Below are 19,556 nucleotides of genomic sequence, written 5' to 3'. Positions count from 1 at the left end.
GTGTACTTGTTATCCTTCCCAATGTGGACACCCCTCACTGGTGCTAGTGGTGAGGATTGAGGCTCCTTGACTACTGGGCCAGTGCACGGGTGTCACAGTAGGTATGACTCCTAAGTATGCAACAACGTCTAGAAGGATTACATTTTTTTTGGAAGTGCTTGCATAAGTATTTTATACTCCAAGCAGATTCCAACACATTTTTGTTCAGGCAGATGGCAAATGTTGGAAGTGTGATGGGAAGAGAGGTAACTGGGAACATATGTTTTCGGAGTGTAATCAATTGACAGTTTTTACAAATTCTCTGCTGTCAGAAATACTGGGTGAGCAAATGGATATAATGAGGGAAATGATTCTTTTGAGCTGGAACACAGATCTAAATTACCTAGACATAGTAATGCCTTATCAAGTTTAATTCTAATGGCTGCCAAAAAAAGCAATTACTAGAAAATGAAAATAAAAAAAAAAATGAAACCAACTGTATTTGAACTACTGAATATTGTACAGAGATAAAGGAACTAAAAGTGGGATCTTTAGAAAAGTGATGGAGCAAATTACATACAAATAAATGGGTTAATATGGTTTGTTTTCTTTTATATTAATGTATACATGTTTGACTATGTCTTAAGTGATCATTTAATGAAGTTGTTAAAAAAGTACTGGTATGTTCATTAATTGTGACACTCATTTGTAATAAGAACATGCACAATGTTCACTTTGAATGCATTTTTGAAACATTTTGGACTATATTATCATAAAATGGATATATGCAGTTCTCAGGTAAACTCAAAGTGTCCACTGTAGGTCCCATAAATAAGAAAGTTTCAAGACTGGAAAAAATATAAATATTTGTGTGTGTGTGTGTGTGTGTGTGTGTGTGTGTGTGTGTGTGTGTGTGTGTGTGCTAGATAGAGAGCCTTATCTAGGGTGAGGCAGGAAGCTTTCCTGGGTGCAAGATGTTGGGGGAATGCATGATCAGTAAGTGTGATGGTAAAGGAGTGTGTTACTAGTATTACATATTAATGCTGATACTGCATTTGCAGTCATTGATGAAGTGCATGAGTTGTGTTTTGCTTTGAATGTAGCGAGCTGTGTGCAACAGTTTCTTTTCTATTTTTTTCTTCTTTGAGTGACTTTTTTTTGCTCCTCAGCTTTAAGTTGAGGGTGGCTTCTGTACAGGGGGGCCAGGTGATTAGCAACAATTCTGGTTAGATTATGGATTTAAAATAATTCCTCCAACAATGATTACACAACTTACACCAACTCTCAACTTCCAAACATTTGCTGGAGAAACTATGAATATACAATAAAATAAAAGCAAATGCAAAACAAATTAACAGACAGCCCATTTTCTTAGCACAATAATGGCCTTCACTGGAGGCATTACAAGGAAATAAGCTTTCCAGAGATGGACAGCAATCTGTTTACAGTATTGGGTCTCACAGGACACCTTGGCAGTGGTTGCTTATGCCCATCATACTTGGAATGGTAAAGACACTGCAGCTATGACTATAAGTAGGCTGGAACACTTTTTCGTACTAGACCACCCTATTATTGAAAGAGGAAACATTTAACAGATATTTCACCAAAGACTATTTATAACAGCAACATTTTATGTCTGGAACTGTAGATTTTCTAAAAATCAAAAATGTGATGACCAACCTTTGCTTCAGCATCTGCAATATCATCAGCTTTTGCACCCAACAGCATAAGACGCAGAATAAGAGTGATGCTTAAGGGAAACTGGCCTTTTAGTTTAGGTACATTCGCTCTGATAAGTCTTTCTACTTTGGGCTGAGGGATGTTGTAAAAGTAGACACTGCCTATGAGATCTTGCCCTCTTCTTCCAGCACGTCCAGACATCTGAATAAAAAAAAAAAAAAAATTTTCAAACAAAAATGCAGACTTAAAAACATAATAATAATAATAATAACAGTAATAATAATGATAAAACATTTCCAATGTACTCTTCATTGAGTCTTGAAATCTAAAACTAATTATTATCTTACTGAAGCATGTTTACAGCTGTAACTTCAGCACTGAAGATTAAGTCAGGATTTAGCTGACTTTGTTGGATGAAGAAACAGCACATATATTCTTTACAAGCAACAAGTGCATTTTTAACATTTTCAATGTACTCTTCATGGTGTGTTGAAATCTAAAGCTAATTAGTATCTTAGTGAAACATATTTGCAACTGTAACTTCAGCAATGAAGATTGCCAGGATTTAGCTGACTTTGTTGGAGGAAGAAACTGCACATAATTCTTTAAAAGCAACAAGTGCATTTTTAACGAACATGTATAGAAAAAGAAGTTATGTACTTACCATAACATACCACCTGTGTTGTCCATTTTCATTCATCCTCAACATGTGAGTTTTGGATCCGACCCTCGGATCCGACTCAGCCACTTTACAAGCCTAGGATTCGAAGCTCGAGCTCCTTCTCTCCAACTCATAATGCCTCATTCCCCAAGAGTGAGTTTTCTGTTAAAATATATGCAGGATATATATATATATATATATATATATATATATATATATATATATAAAATTTTAGAAATACTCATACATCCACCATACAGAAAAAAAGAATATACAGTGCAGAGTTCAGGGGCTCAAAACAGAAACAATGGTTCTTACTAGTATCTCCATCAGGTCTTTCATAATGATGGAGAGGGGGAAGGAGGGTGGGGAGGTTGAGGAAGAATGAAAATGGACAACACAGATGGAATGTTAGGGTAACTACATAACTTCTTTATCAGATATTGTCAATTTCATTCATTCCTCAACCTGTGGGACAGACTCACCAGCTACAATGGCTCTCATGGAAGGATATTCCATAGCACTGCAGAGCCAAAAGCAGCCCTATTCCTGGAGATATTGTCTAGTTTATAACATATAATAAAGGTACGAGAATTTGACCGAGGCAGCTGCAGAAATTTAATCAATTGACACTCTTGAGCAAAAAGCTTGAGATGTTGCCATGGATCTCATACAATGAGCTTTACACCTCTAGGTAAAGGAATATCTATTGAAGGATAAATAAAAGAAGTGCAATCTCATATCCATTTAGCCAATGTGGATTTGGCAACTGTTGCAACTTTTCTAACACCTGAGAAAAATATGAACAGTTGATCAGAATTCCTGAAAGATTTTGTCCCTTTTGTCCTGTCCAGATAAAAATGCAACTGCTTATGAACATCAAGGAGATGCAGCGAGTACTCTCTCCCTTGTTTTCAAAATTGGAAAAGAAAACTGGTAGGTTAATAGACTGATTGATATTGTTTTCTGTAGCAACCTTAGAAAAAAAGGATGGATTGGTCAGAAAAGATACTCTGTTTTTATGAAAAATCAAATAAGAAGGTTTAGGAAGGAGGGCCTGCAGTTCAGAAACTGTTTTTGCTGAAGTAACAACTAACAAAGCTTTTTTTCAGGAAAGAAACTTCAAATCTACCTTAGCTGCGGGTTTAAAAGGGAGAAGATCTAATGCCTAGAAAATCAAAGTTAGGTCTCAAGGAGGAGCTGGATCTTTGACTAGGGGACAAAGTAAAAAGGTACCTCTAAGAAAGGCCTTGCATAGTTTTAATGAAACTAGAGTGGAATTCTCTCTATTATGAAATTTGAAATAGCTGCTAAATTAACTTTTACAGTGTAACAGCTGGACCAATTTTGGAAGAGGAAAGCCAGGAAATCCAATACTGCTGGGATATGAGCTGTAAAATGGTCTATTAGCTTCTGTTGAGACCAGATGGAGAACCTTTTTCATTTGCTCTTGTAGATTTTTCTGGTAGATGTTTTGTGGGAGGAAATCAAAATCTTTTGGACTGGGGATGAAAGTCTAGAATGTCTAACCATCACTGGAATTGGAGAAACTATGCGGTCAATTTTAGGCCTTGAATATATGAGTGAGTCTGCACTGAGAGATGGGACTGCAGATCTAGAAGTGGTTCCAGTGTCCAGGGAGGGCAAAACAGGGGAGACCAAAGAAAAGTGAACCAGACTTGGTGCAGCCAAAAGGGAGCAATGAGGATTAATTCGCTCTTCAACCGGTGTGCTTTATGAAGACATTTGGGAATCAGGAGTAAGGGATGAAATGCATAAAGCAGACCGGGGGCGAAGCATGGACTAGAGCATCTCTTGGTGACTGTCCCTGAGGGGCAATCAATGCAAAGAACCTACTGCATTTGTTGTTGGGGGAGACACAAAGAGATCACAGCCAGGCTGACCACATTTGAGGAGGATCATGTTTGCCACTGACTGATTTAGAGACCACTCATGAGGCATCATTAAACTCTGCTGAGACTGTCTGCTAGAATGTTGTACTACCCCAGAATGTGCGCTGCAGATAGAAAGTGGTTGTAGATACTGTCCATTGCCACACTGTCTTTACTTCTTGACACAGACAGTGAGATCTGATTCCTCCTTGCTTGTTGACATACCACACTATGGACATATTGTCTGAATCGCAGTAGTCCCTAGAGGGAGAAAGTTGTGTAGTGCATGCAACATTAGAAGGACCGCTGTCATCTCTAGGATATTGATATGCAAGTCAGTCTCCTGAGAAGGCCACGTCCCTTGGACAGTCCGTCGCAGAAAATGACCCCCCCCATGCCATCTGGGAGGCATTCGTGGTCAGGCTGGTGTTTAGTGGTGGAACAACAAAGGGGTATCCTTGGCTAATTTCTGAGGAATGAAGCCATCAAAGTAGAGAATCTGCATACATGTGATAGCTTGATTGGCTGGTTCGGTGGGTGATGGTGCGAAGACCATTGGACTGATAATGTCCACTGTGGTATTCTGATGTGCTAGCATGCTGTAGGTAATAGAGTTATCATGGCAGCCATTGAGCCTAATGCCCTGGGCAGTAATTTTGCTGGAGGGGCCGGAATTGCTAGGATCTGTGAGATATGCAGCCTCAGGATCGAAACTTTGTCTGGAGGTTGGTAAGCCATAGTTTTGGTTGTGTCCAAACATGCTCCAATAAAGTGCATCAGTTGAACAGGTAGTAACTGTGATTTCGGCATGCTGACAGTAATATCAGGAGTGGCAGCTAGTTGCAACAGGTAGTCCCCGGCTTGAATGAATAGATGCTTGGTCAGAAGAAGTAGGAGCAGTCTGAGATGAGCTGCAACTACTACCATGCATTTGGTGAACATCCAGGGAGCTGTGATGAGACCAAACGGGAGCCCTTTGAATTGGTAATAGCTGGTTCCAGCCTGAAGTGAAGATACCATCTGGAGCACCTGTCCATTTTGATATGGTAGTACGCATCCTTTAGGCCTATCGAGCACATCTAATCATCCATCTTCAGAAGAGGTAGGATGGATTGGATCGTGACCATCCTGAATTTCATGTTCTTCACTGATTTGTTCAGAGATGTCAGATCCAAGATTTACCTTGGGTCCCCTGTTTTCTCTGATGCTAAAAAGAACCTTGAGTAGATGCCTCATCCAAATTAGCCAGGAGGGACCTCCTGGATGAATTTTTTTTGGAACAGCTTTGTAATTTCTACAGTTGCTGCTTCCCTCTGATTGGGTGGCACATCAGGGAGGTAAGTCTTTGATTTGGGGAAATTTAAAAAGGGAATGGGCTATCCTCTGGCTATGATCTTTTGCACCCATCAGCCATTTGTGATGCTAGCCAGACTTCTGGGTGCAAGGATAAGCTCCCTCCAACTGCCTCCAGAGAAGGGCAGCCGGGCAACCTTTTAGAGTCTCTGAAAGATTCTGTCCAAAAAAGACTCCCTCTTCCACTGGGTGGCATCTACCACAATAACTGTTTCCCCCTCTGTCCCTGGGGGGAGAAGTCTCCCTGAGATTCCTCAAAATGAGACTTCTTGAATCACAGTTTTTTACCACCATGCTAATTCCTGGAGAAGGGTTTCTGTGGGGTAGAAAAATGGACTCTGATGCCAGACGAGGTTTTTCCATCTTTCTTGCTATGGGAGAGTGTGTCTTTGAGTGTAGGGCCAAATAATGATGAACCATCAAAAGGTGCATTAACAAATGACACCTCAAAAGGTTCCACAAAGTCACACAACAGCATCTAGGCATGACGTCTAATGGCAATGCTGGAACCGGCGACCCTTGAGGTGCCTTGTGCAGCATTAGAAATCATCCTCATGGATGAGTTGGATATCAACTGAAGAGTGGCCATTCTGGAAGAAAAGATCTTTTGCTCCTTATCAGACATGGACTCAGGGACTGAGCTAGAGAGTTCCTTGAGTAAGTCCCTCTGTAGCCTGGTAAAGTGAGATAAGTAGTTTAGAGCTGGTAAAGCAAATTAAACTGAAGCATAAACCCTCTTTCCAAATCTGTCCAAAGACCTAGACTCCTTGTTAGGGGGAAGGACGGTGGAGCTTTCCTGAGCCAGCTCCTTTTTGGTGGTTGCCACAACAACCATGGCATCTACTGGGATCCCTTTGGTACAGTGCAATCTGCCTATGGGGTCACTGAATATCTTATTCATCCATTTGGGTATGGGCTGTACAGTGTCTGGTTCCTTCCATGCCCTGGTAGATACTAAATCAATATTAATAAGTAGCAGGGGGAGACACCCAGGATGTAGAAAGGCCAGTGCCAAAAGCCTCCAAAACACTGTCTCCCCTGTGTTAGGGTTTTGAAAAGACAATCCACCTTTCTGATGGAGGATCTCTTAAGATGTCTGAAAAGGAGATATCATCAGGTGGAAATCTTGGGGACAACCCCCCTTCCTTGAAGTCAGTCATGACAGATTCTTGAGAGTAATCCAAGTATCTCCTTTTACCCTTCTTTTTTTGGGTGACCTCCTCAGTGGAAGGTATCGGAAGAAATTTGGGGTTTCACAGTTGGAAAAGTCTAGAGGCTTTCTTGAACTGGCTGTCCCTGTGTTCGATGTGAGATCTCAGTCACAGTTTCCATGGCAGGGAAGTGGGGATCGGATCCGATGGTGGGAGAACCTGGCATCCCCTATGCTGATAGAGGACCCTCTCCACCACCTAGAAGGCAGATGGACTACAAGGACCCAAGAGTTGTTCCTCTGGAGCTGAAGCTGTTGGAAAAGACATCTCCAGAGCCCCTGCAATCCTCCTCTCCAAAGTGGGAATTGGCACCAATCTGTCAAACACCAAAGCTCTGAAGGAAGCAACAGCTCTGAATACTTCTGAGTCAAAGTAATCCCCCTGAACTCAACTTCTATCCTTTAGCTTCAAGAAGCACTAGGCCCCAATGCTGTTGGAGCATAGCACACCAGGAAGATGGTCGGACTCAAAGTAATAACAACTACCAGATCTGATGTCTTGATTCTCAGGGACATCAGATCCCACCCCAAAGCAGGAGGTTAGATCAGAAAAGGAGCTAGAGGAAGGAAGGGAGATTGTCTACTCACAGAACTGGTAGGAGAAAGGGCTGGCAAAACCCCCATCTGGATCTGTGTCTTGAGAAATTGTCTTATCAGTCTATCCACCTCATGCTTAGACAAGCTCCAGAAAGACAAGATGGAAGAGGAAGCAGATGGTGGCCTGGGCACTCTTCTGAGGGAGATCTCCTTGAGATGAGATCTCTGCTCTGAGACAACTAGTCCTGAAGTAATGGAAGGAGCATAAGAAGCTGAAGGAAAAGAGACTGGCACTTGGAACTGAAGGTGTTGGATTTGATGTTTTTGGAGCCTTTTTTGGTGGCTCTGATGATGAGGAGGATCTCTCTGGGGAATGTTTCCTATGTTTCTCGGCCTCCTTATGTTTCTTTACTGGGGTTTGAGCCCTTGAAATGGAAGGCACAGAAGGAGCAGGAGAAGAGTTCCTTGCTTATTTGGGATTCCTAATATTCATAAAAATGTGGCTAATCCTCCTATGCGCCCTTTAGTGGATAGTAGAGGTTCCTTATCTTATGCGTGTGCTAAGGTTGTAGATTTTATCCTACAAAAATATCTGGCCAGTATTAAACAAATTTGCAAGGACTCCTGGACTTTTTTGAGTAACATAAACGAGATAGAGTACAATTCAGGTTACAATTTCTTGACAATAGATGTCAAGGATCTATATACGTGCATCCCTCATAACATAGCAATTGAGTGGAGTAACGAGGTCCTTAAACTGCAAGGTTGTCCTCATGATGAATGCTTACTGGTTGAGGAACTTTTAAGTACCATTCTTGCCAACAACTTTTTTATGTTTGAAGGGGAACTTTTTTTGCAAAAAATAGGTATAGCCATGGGGTCCCCGTGTGGGGCCAGCGTGGCGAATATGGTTATGGCCTATTGGGAACATCTTTATGTCTTGCAAAATTGTGTTTTCAAAGAGAATATTGTATTTTATACACGCTTTCTTGACGACATTTTTATTTTATTTAAAGGTGATGCCGTATCTGGTAACAGCTTGGTTGACCATTTGAATTCATCTACTCATTTTCTAAAATTTACACATACATTTGATTGTAATTCTATAGCGTACCTGGATATTTTATTATCTAAGGACGACACTTTTGGTATGTACACAGCTAAAATTCACAGGAAAAGTACCTATTGTAATTCTATGCTTCATTATTCTAGTTGTCATCCACGTCATCAAAAACGAGCCATTATTAAAGGTCAGTTGGTTCGTGCGGCTCGGATGATTACTGTTGATAGTGATTTCACAAATGAATGTGAATATATGAAAAATATGTTCTTAGCACGTGGGTACCCTGAATCTTTGGTCAATGAAATCATTGATGAAGTGTCGTTGAAACGGCAGTCCTTATTTTACACCCCTCTTTTAAAAAGAAATGTGATCACACTTAATACTCCAAGTCAATCACCTGATTCACCACTTAACTTAACACTTACTGGCACACAAGAACAACTAGGCTCTGAACTACCTTTGTCATTTATAACTACCTACAGTTTAGACAGTGCCAGGTGTTTTAAGATTTTGTTGAAAAACTGGGTACTCTTCAGAAGTGACCAACATGTTTTAAGTAGTGTAGGTAGTGCTCCGATAGTAATATATAGGAGGGGTAGGAACCTTAAGGACTACTGTGAATCTAAAAATACAACAGTGAAAACCCCTGGCATGTACAAATGCCAATCTTGTAACTATTGTTCATTTATGTTAGAATCTAACAGGTTTAGTGTGAATGAGTTACACTTCACACTGAAACGGAGGAACAATTGTAACTCCAGTTTTGTTGTCTACCTTGCAGTATGCCAACTTTGTCCTGCATTTTATGTAGGCAAAACTGAGAGGAAACTCCGTAGCCGCGTATATGAACATCTATACGCAATTAGGAAAGGTAACATGGTAAACGCATTGGCTAAACACGTGGCTCAATCCCCTAATCATAGATTCAAGTTTTTAGTCATAGACCAGGTCCAAAGAGATGTTAGGGGTGGCCCTGTTGCCTTGAAACTTGAAGAGTTGGAATTAGGTTGGCAAATTAGACTTAATGCGTATAGTTTGCCAGGTTTAAATGAAGGTTGTGTTATCAGCAGTATTTTAAAATTGAGAAGCTTAAAACGTTGAAAATTACTTGTGAAACTATTTACATATATTTTTTCATACACTTTCAGTATTTTATATACATATTTTCTTCTTTCATATTTATGTAAATAAGATAGGAGTAGTTTTTAAAAATTCATATTAAGCTTGTATTATGGTACATTTAGTGTAAAAGGAGGTGTTGTTCATTGTACTATTTTATACTATGTTTTATTGATTTTTTCTACTGTTTTAACACTGGTATGATACTGTTTCTTTAAACTAGGAGTTGTAATTGAATGTAACTTGATTGGGTGGATATGTGTATTTAAATGTTTTCAATTGAGTTTTAAAATGTCTGATGAAGTTTATGTTTGTATCATAAACGAAAAGCGCTTCACTACTAACTTGTGTGTGCCTCTTCATTCTGCTCTTTGGAATTATCAGTGTGTTGGATTTGATGTTTTTGGAGCCTTTTTTGGTGGCTCTGATGATGAGGAGGATCTCTCTGGGGAATGTTTCCTATGTTTCTCGGCCTCCTTATGTTTCTTTACTGAGGTTTGAGCCCTTGAAATGGAAGGCACAGAAGGAGCAGGAGAAGAAAGCAAGCCCTTTAAAATGGGATTGCTCCTGAGGTCCGCCAGCAACTGTGGCTTAAACCCTGTCAAAATGTCACAAGAACTGTCAAAAGTATGCTGGGCCCGGACAGTAAAAACACTCCCTGTCATCAAATAAGGGAATCTTGTGTCCACAGGAGGCATATTTTTTAAAACCCAAGGGTTTACTGGGCTTATCCCCCATGATAAACCAAAAATCTACTTTCCCTTTAAAGAAAAGAGAGAGAGAAGAGAAGAAGGAGGAAAGGAACCAAATGGGAAAAAAAACCGCAGAAAAGTCTAGCTAGACCAAAAAACACTTTATTTACTTATTTATTTATTTTTTTTTTATTAAGATTTAAGAGGTAAAAATGGGAGGAGCAGATAGAAAAAAAAACCCCATGAAAATCATGGCTCAATGCCGACTTATGACTTACCAAAAAACTTTTGTTAGGACCTGCCAGAGCAGCAAAACCTTGATGCTCTCCCAACAAATAGCAAGCAAGATTTGAGCTAATCTGGGAGAATGATGCATTATGGGTTGGAGAGGAGGAGCTCGAGCTTCAAATCCTAAGCTTGTAAAGCAGCCAAGTTGGATCTGAGGGTTGGATCTAAAACACACATGTTGAGGAACAAATGAAAATGACAACATCATATCTGGAGTTCATTCTTATAAATGGGTCTATATTATAACATCGAAGTTCTCTAACATCGAATGCTATAATATCGAACCCATAATGTCGAATGCTGAAAACAGCGAAGGTACAGGACATCAAATTCTTTCCCAGGAAAGAATTTGGTGAGCCATTGCTGTGGCTTTGCTGTTTTCAGAATTCGATATGTTGGAGTGTTACAGGTCGGGTTCAGGCAAGTGTGCAATTGTGCGTAGGTTAGGGTTAGGGGGCGGGTTAGGTGAGTTAAGGTTAGGGAGTGGGTCAGGTAAGTATGCAGTTGTGTGGACGTTAGTGTTAGGGCACAGGTTCAGGTAAGTGTGCAATTGTATGTAGGTTAGGGAGCAGGTTAGGTGAGTTAGGGTTAGGGCGCGGGTCAGGTAAGTGTGTGATTGTGTGTAGGTTAGGGTTAGGGGGCGGGTTAGATGAGTTAGGGTTAGGGCGTGGGTGAGGTGAGTGTGTGATAGTGACGGACCTTAGGGTTAGGGTTGGGTTAAGATAAGTGGATAGCTAGTACTGTATGTAAAATTTAGTTTAGGTGTAGGATTTTAAGTGTATGTGTGTGGATGGCTGTTTTTTGTGTGTTTGTGCTGTGTGTATGTTTCTCGGAATAGCACATTTTTTCCCTGGGAAAAAACTCGCTATTCTGAATGTTTGATGTTTTCAAACTTTGGTGTTTAGGGTTCGATACATTACATTCGATGTCAGAGAACTTCGATGTTATGATATAGACCCCTTATAAATAACGTTCATGAAACCAACAGAAAATACCTTAGACTAATCACTACTTCTTAGTCCAGTTCAGTATAAGCAGGTACCAGAACCAAACCATACATGTATGCTTTATTTTAATTTATCATTTATTGACCGGGTTTGTCCCATTGAGTTAGTGACCCCTTTTAAGAGGAGACCTGAGGTGGTATTTGCACTACTAAGGGAAATTTGACCAGGGCATCTGGGAACTTCCCTTACTCACTACGGTAATTGCAAAGAGTATCACCAGCGATTATGAGTACACGTCCTGGTCCAGTGGCAGCTGGGAGGATTTTTGTACTTCTGGAGATCAGAAGTGAGGGAACAGATCTGAGTGCTGGCTTAGAAGATGGAGTTATTGTTGATTCAGAGGTTTTGTTTCAGCAAAATCTTTTCATACAGTCAAAGGAAGAAGTTAATAAGTGTGCTGTTACAATCCTCTAGTCAGGAGGATTGCTAGATGATACATTACAACAAATGATTGTTCACAGTTAACCTGAGAATACAGGTGAAGCATTGTGGGGAGACAGAATGGAAAAATATGGGAAGAGGAGGCAGCAGAAGTCACAGAAGGAGATAAAGGAGGAGAATAAAACTTTTGCCAAGATGGTGAGAAGCACATTGAGAGAGAAAGAAAAGAAGTGAATGGGAAAATGCAAATAAAAGAAAACTGGTGGTAAGGCTGCAAAGCAAGAGTGAAGCTCCATTAAACAGGTACATAGTATGGGACAGCACTGTTTTAACTCTGAATGTTACAATTCAAGATGCAAGAGAATTTATTCTAATAAATAGACTTTCTGTAACATTATATTTCAGACTATACAAGGGACGGACATTTTTATTAATACATTTGAAAAAAAAAGAAAAATGAAAATCCATGTAATGAGTATGTTATAAAGAATGCCTTCAAAAAGAAAGAAAAAGTTATATATTAAGTTTTGAACATAGATTAAAAGAGAAACTTTTTAAAAGACATTTGAAAGACATTTGTAAAATAGTATAGGATACTGTAAATGTTTATGATGATAGGGGTTGTTTATGGACTAGAGGATGGCACAGCAATGTTATTTTGAAAATGGAAAATTATACAATATATATATATATATATATATATATATATACCAATTGTTATAAACATGGACAAGAATCAAGGTTTAGTAAAATACTGGGGGCAAGTGAGAATGTTTTTATGCAGAAAAGAGGCTCATGTTGTGAATAATTTTGAAAAAAGATGCTACATTTGTTGAAAACTGGGACATGGGGCAAAATTGTAAGTTGGAATGTTATAAAAATAAACAAAAAGGACATTTACCAATGGCTTTTACAGAAACAGAAAATGAAAATAAAACTGAAGAAAGAAAAGAAAATGATAAGATAAAACAGACAGAAAAAATAAAAATGACAGAAGAGAAGGGAGTTGTGAGGAAGAGATGGATGGAAGTGTCGAAAAAATTCAGAATTTAGTGATTGCAGAAAATATAAACTGGACTGTAATTAAAAAGAAAACATCTATAGGTAAAAGAGTTAAAGACAGAAAAAGAAAGTTTAATAGTATAAATGTAAAATAAGGAAAGAATAAAGGAAGCAACAATATCTAACAAATTAAAAAAATAAGAGAAGGAATAACTTAGGAGTATTATCTATAAATATGAACTGTCTTATAAATATTGCAAGGAGAATTGGAATAAGAGAATGGTGTAAAAACTGTGACAAAGACGTCATTTTATTAGAAGATATAAGGTTTACAACCAAACAAAAAGATTTACATTACAGATAGAAAGCTTATGGAATGGGCATGCAATATAGAATTAACTTTGCTCTGGAACTGCAATTTTTTGCAGAAGAACAGTTAAAATATTAGAAAAAAATGTTAGTAATGGGGAGACTGACTATCTTAGACATCAAATGGCAAGACAAAAGTATATAGAATTATAGCAATTTATGCCAAAGTAATGGTTAAGGAAAGAGAAGGTTTATTTCAGCAAATATTAAATTATGCTGTAGTGAACATAATTTTAAATGTGATTTGAGAGAAAGAAGAAAGAAAAGGGAAAAGATGAAAATAGTGAAGGAATTAATAAAATGTGGAAATTATTTTTATGGAAAGAAAGGGATGGACATATGAAAGAAATATATTTAAAACAAAGATTGCTTATTTTACATTATCAAGAGGGATAAAGACAATAGAAGAAGTAGTAAGGGCTGGACTTTAAGATCATCTAGCAATGCAGATAGAAACTGAAGAAAAGGAAGAGTATATTAAGATAGGAAAAGGATTCAAAAGAATTTATTTATTTATTTATTTGCAGTTGGTTTACCAGGATAGTCCATTGGGCCATTTGAACCCGTTTTCAATGGAGTCCTAGGGAGAAAAGCTCCAATAGCACTCTAGGTTACAATAGTTTAAAGATTATATTTATACAAAGGAATAAACAAAAAAGAATGGAATATACAGTAGAAGGTAATGAAGAGGATGCAATTACTTAATTAAGGAAAGAACATTTAACAGTGGTACCATTTTACAATAATTGAGATGAGCAGTAGTATTTAAAAAGACATATAGAGAATCTTATTTAAGTTGAGAAATAGGACAGGAAAGAAAAAGAAGAATATTTGGATATATATGAAAGAGTTTTTGAAAATTCAAAATATAACAGAATGTAATTCTATGAAAAGCAAAAAAGTAATAGAGAAAAATAAAGAAAGAATCAAATATTTGTTGTTTAAATAAAGGTATTTGCTACAAGGGAAAAAGAGGTATCGTCATATTTAGGAAAATTAGTAAAGTAAAAAGAAAAGAATGGTGTAAAAAGGCAAATGAGGGATAAAAATGGTAGCCTTAAGACAAATCAAGCACAAATTATGGAAACAGTGTTGGAACATGTAGGAGAGATGCACAAAAAAGAAGGGAAGCAGAAAAATCTAACGAGATTGGCAAGTTAAAAAAGCATGGATTTGATAAATAAAGAATTGGAAAAATAAATAATGATAGAAAATTAGATAACATAATTAAACAAGTAACAGATTCAGGCGTAGGTTTAGATGGAATGAGTTATGAAGTGTATAAAAAATTTAAGGACTGGCAAAAACTTTATTTTGTAAAGATTTTGAATGAATGGATGGAAGAAGGTTTTGAGTATAAACACATCTGTAGTGGAAACTTAAAATTCTTATGGAAAAAGGGAATAAAGAAGTAATAAAATGCTGATTATAACAGATTTATGGAGATGGTACAGAAGGGGATGGAAAATAAAATACAAAATATAATAGAAGAAAGTGTATTCAGTATTAAAGGCAGAGGTTGACGAACTTTTAATAATTACAAGGGAAGTAGTAGAAGATGTTATAAAAGAAAGACAAGAAGTAAAATTAATGGTATGAGACATTAATAAAGCCTTTGATACAACACAGCATGAAGTGTTATGGAAATTTATGGATAACTACAATATTAGTAAAAAAAACGTATGTATAATTGATTATAAAAAAATAGAGTGAAAATACTAATTAATGGATGGTTAAGTAGAGAAGTAGAAATGAATAATGGGATTAGATAAGGATGTCCAGTGATGAATATTTTGTTTGTTTCAATTATGAATTTAATAGTTAGTGAAATTATGGGTAAATTTGTAAAGTCAAAATACAAAACAGACACGTGTGAAAATCCAGTTATAATGACCTATGTAGAACATACAGTTGTTATAACAAAAAAATATTTTGGATGGAAAGGGCAATTCAGTATTTAATACATTATTAAAAGGAATAAAGATAGATCTTAATAAAGAAAAAAAGTCAAGGATTAGGAAGTAGTAATAGTATAATAGGTATACAATTTACTATAACTGAAATAAAGATATTGGGAATACAGTATGGTATTCACAAGATAAAATACACTAGGAAAATGTAATAAGAAATTTAAAAGAATTATGTGCATTATGGAAAACATATAAGTTGTCATAAAAAGAAAGCAACTTTGGAAAACTCTGTGTTGATAAGTAAAATGGCATATTTAGTCAGTGTTTTTATGATTCTAAAAATATATGAACAGGAAATAATGGAAATACTTTTCTCTTTTGTACGGAATTTGAGATTGAATCCAATGAAAGGAGGAGTACTATATAGAAAAAATTGAATTTATATAAAGTATTAATATGGATAATGATAAGGAGAAATTAATAAGAAAGATATTTGATTGTAACTACAACGGCATGGGAAGAAGTAGATGGAAAAAAAAAACAGAACATTATAATGACAAAACACAAAATTATTTGGAAAAGATAGGAATATAGAAGCTAAAGATAGATGATGTAAAAAAAAGAAAAATATGGCATGACAAGATAATGTATCAATCATATTGCATTAATCCAAGGGAAATCTGCAAGAAGAAAAAGTAAAAGCTATTAAAGAAAAGACAGAAAGAAATTGTGTAAAAATTGAGTAGAATGTCAAGTTTGCTCATGGAGGTTAAGTACAAATAAACTTTCAGTTATAAGTACTATGCCACCCCCAATATCTAACCCTACAAAACTAAATGGCCCTACCAGAACCTAAACTATAAAACTTCTACGTAATTCTCAGTCTGAGTCCTCACTCATGTATCCTAAATCTCCTCTCCCCTACTCTAACTCTAAAGTCCCTCCTGCTCCGAAAACCTAAAATACCCTTCTCTCTCCCTAACCATAAAATAACCCTCCTCCCTTCTAAACCTAAAACCTACCTCCCCAGACTGATTGCTTGAAATCATATTTGAGTTTGAATATAAATGGCAGCCTACATTGTCTACAAGATGTTTGACTCTTGACTCCTGGCTTAGGGACAGTGCTTTTTTTTTTTCAAAACAAGTTTATTGTTTTAACATATAAGAGAAATATCATAACAATTTTATACAAATAATTAAAAATAGGTATTATTATAATATTCAACAAAACAACTAAAGTATTTACAAAGACATCCACTACAATCAAATCAATTAATTAAACTAAAATATTGTGCTATTGAAATTAGAATTTTTTTAACAAATTTTGTAAATTATCCCATACAATAAAATGTGATGTTTTTCTAGTTGTTCTCATTCTAATTGTGCTTATTTCCATATGACACATTATATTCATAACATTTTTAAATTCATTGAACGAAGGAGGTGTATCTGAAATCCAATTTCTAGTTATTATTTTCCTAGCCACTGCTAGGATAGACCATAACAAGGGAAGCTTAATCTTTTAACACATTGAGGTACAGGTGTGTTGAATAATATAAGAGACTTAGAAATAATGAAATTATCTGTAAAAAGAGCCTGCAAAAATTCATTAATTGACTTCCAGTATTCTTTCAACTTCATACAGTCATAAAACATATGAGCCCAGTCAGCATTAATTTCTACATTACATCTCTTACATAGATTATCTTTATTATTAATTTTATTCATCATCAAAGGTGTATAAAAAGATCTATGTAAAATTTCCATGTATAAAGTCTCCAGACAATGGAAGATGTAGTTCTATAAGCAGATTCCAATATATATTGTTTATCTTGTTGAGTTGGTGGGTCCCCATTAATAGAGGTGAAATAATTCCAGTATGAATCTACATTGTAAAAAGTTTCTTGTCTGATAATTTTATATATATATGAAAGTTTACCTTTATCAGAAACTTTATGCTGTAAATTTATTATCAAGTAATCAATCAGTTTTGGAATAGATTCTTTAACTGTTATAGACATTAGATCTATTCTATCAATGAGATGTTGTCTAAAGATCTGAACCTCTAACCAGCAAGTTTCTCTTAGATCAAATTCTTGTTTTAAGAAATCTAGATTTTAACTTTATTATCAGATATCAGCTGATACCAGTACTTTAGATTATTATCTATAGCTAAATGAGCTCCTTCAGAAGTAGATGACATAAGCATACCCTGAGTATAAATTATAGGAATACAATAAAATTCCATTCCCTATACTTAGGGTGCATGAATATAAAGTTCTGATAACTAATAATAATATTTAATGGGTAACAGACCATATGTTTAGGTGTAATAGGTGAAGTACAAAATTCCTTTAGCAACCACAACATGGAGTTATTTATAATCATATTTTTATGTGTTAAGGAGATTTTCATGAAGTGCATACTAATTAGCTCCCAATAATCTTTCCATTTTGCGACATATGACCGATCTATTAATAAAGTAATAACTTTTATAATAGAAGAGATAATATATAAATTAAAGTCTGGAAAAGAAATACCCCTTGAGACCAGCTATTAGTATGTTTCTTTAATGCAATCCTAGGTCTATTAGGTGCCCATAAGAAATTTAACATTAGTGTATTCAGTTTCTTGATAGTTATTTTTGTAGGTGAAAGTATTATTGATTGTATTAAGTATAAAATCTTGGGGAATATTATCATTTTAATAATTGTAAGTCTCTCCTCCATAGTAAAAACATATTATTCCAGGTATTAAAAGATTTTGTATATTAAGAAAACAGGTATTATAGTTATTATATATAATAGATTTAATATCTTTAGATAGTATTATACCTAAATAAGTTATCTGACCTGAGTTGGGTACATATTTAGTAAAATCACTAATGAGAGTATTTTTTCGTGTATATATAGGTAGTATTTTAGTTTTTCTTCATTGAATATTAAACCAGAAATACTTTTAAAATTCATCATTTTATCAAATAAAGACTGCATAGAAGAATTAGATCCTGCTGATGTAATTAGAACATCATCTGCAAAAGTTGAATTTTTGATGTTGTATTTTCTTCTATTTCAAAACCCTCTATGTCAGTACTGTTTCTAATCAAATTAGCCCAAGGCTCCATTACTAAAGTGAATAATAGTGGAGAAAGTGGACATCCTTGCTTTGTACCTTTAAGAATGGGTATTTTTTGTGAAACATATGTTCCTACCTTAATATAAGCCAGCGTTCCTTTGTATAAATGTTCAATTAAATTTACAAATGCATCAGAGAAATTTGTGCATTTCATTAAGGTAAACAGATAATCCCAACTTACTGAATCAAATGCTGAACCTATATCAAGACTAATAAGTGTTAAATCTTTCTTTTTCCTATTTGCAAAATCAATTAATGTTAAAGTTCTTCTTATATTATCAAAAGTATTTCTATTTACAATGAAGCCCGTCTGATCTATGTCTATAATGCGGGGATAATTGTCTTCAATCTATCAGCAAAAATACTCATAAACATTTTATAATCAACATTAAGTAATGAGATGGGTCGATATGAAGAACATCTAGTTGGATCTTTATTAGGTTTTAAAATTGGTGAAATAAATGTATATTGCCAAGATGGGGGGGTTATTAACTCAGTTTGGGCCAGAATAAAAACCTTATGTATTAATGAATATGTAGTTTTAGAAAGGATTTTATATATCTCTGGTATAATACCATCATTACCCGGTGCTTTGTTTGATTTAAGCTTATTTATTTGTGTAATAACTTCTGTATATGAAATACTCTTGTCCAATAGTTTAATCTGTTGTTTATTAAGCTTTTTATTCATGTTTGTGGTTATAAACTCCTTTATTTTATCTTTAGGTTCCATGTTAATGTTGTTATGGTTAATCTTGTGAAAGTGATTTCTAAATTCATCCAGTATTTCTGGTATACTAGAAACATTCTTCTTTTTCCTTAGAGAAAAGATTTCTTTGATATGGTTTTGTTTATTCAATCTTTTGTTTTATTTTAAGTCTATGTAAGTATTTGGGGCTTATTGAATAAGACAAAACTTGTATTTCTCTAAAGTTATTTTAACTTTATGAGTTAAAATTTCTTTGTATTTCTCATTTAGTTTGTTTATTTCTTCAATAACTTTCTTGTCCATAATATTTTCTTTATTATTATGTTTATAAGAGTCTAGTTTACTTTGAATATCTAACAATTCCTTATCCCAAGATTTCCTTTTATTATTATACCATCTGATACTTTGTCCATATAGATATGATTTTAAGGCATCCCAAACATAGACAATGGAGACTTCAGGAGTATTATTTATGTCTAGAAAATGTTGTACTTCTGAAAGTATATATTCTTTATAGTCTTTTAGCTGAGTTAAGTATGCTGGTATCCTTTTGATCTGAACATTATGA

The 19,556-nt window shown here is 35.6% G+C and overlaps 1 protein-coding gene across 1 annotated transcript in view; it reads right to left on the bottom strand.

Annotated features, from left to right (window-relative positions):
* The window catches only part of LOC122802346 (probable ATP-dependent RNA helicase DDX60), a 682,486-nt gene that overhangs the window by 635,712 nt on the left and 27,218 nt on the right, over positions 1 to 19,556 (bottom strand). Inside the window, exon 2 of the mRNA XM_044071983.1 lies at positions 1,660 to 1,860. Within this exon, the coding sequence (XP_043927918.1) occupies positions 1,660 to 1,860 (201 nt within the window). The remainder of the gene's footprint in view (positions 1 to 1,659; positions 1,861 to 19,556) is intronic.

Source organism: Protopterus annectens, chromosome 5.part0, assembly GCF_019279795.1.
Source record: "Protopterus annectens isolate FY-2018-M chromosome 5.part0, PAN1.0, whole genome shotgun sequence".
In the NCBI taxonomy this organism is placed as follows: Eukaryota; Metazoa; Chordata; order Ceratodontiformes; family Protopteridae; genus Protopterus; species Protopterus annectens.
The sequence above is the reverse complement of the archived record's forward strand: the minus strand, read 5'-3'. Positions and strand labels throughout refer to the sequence as shown.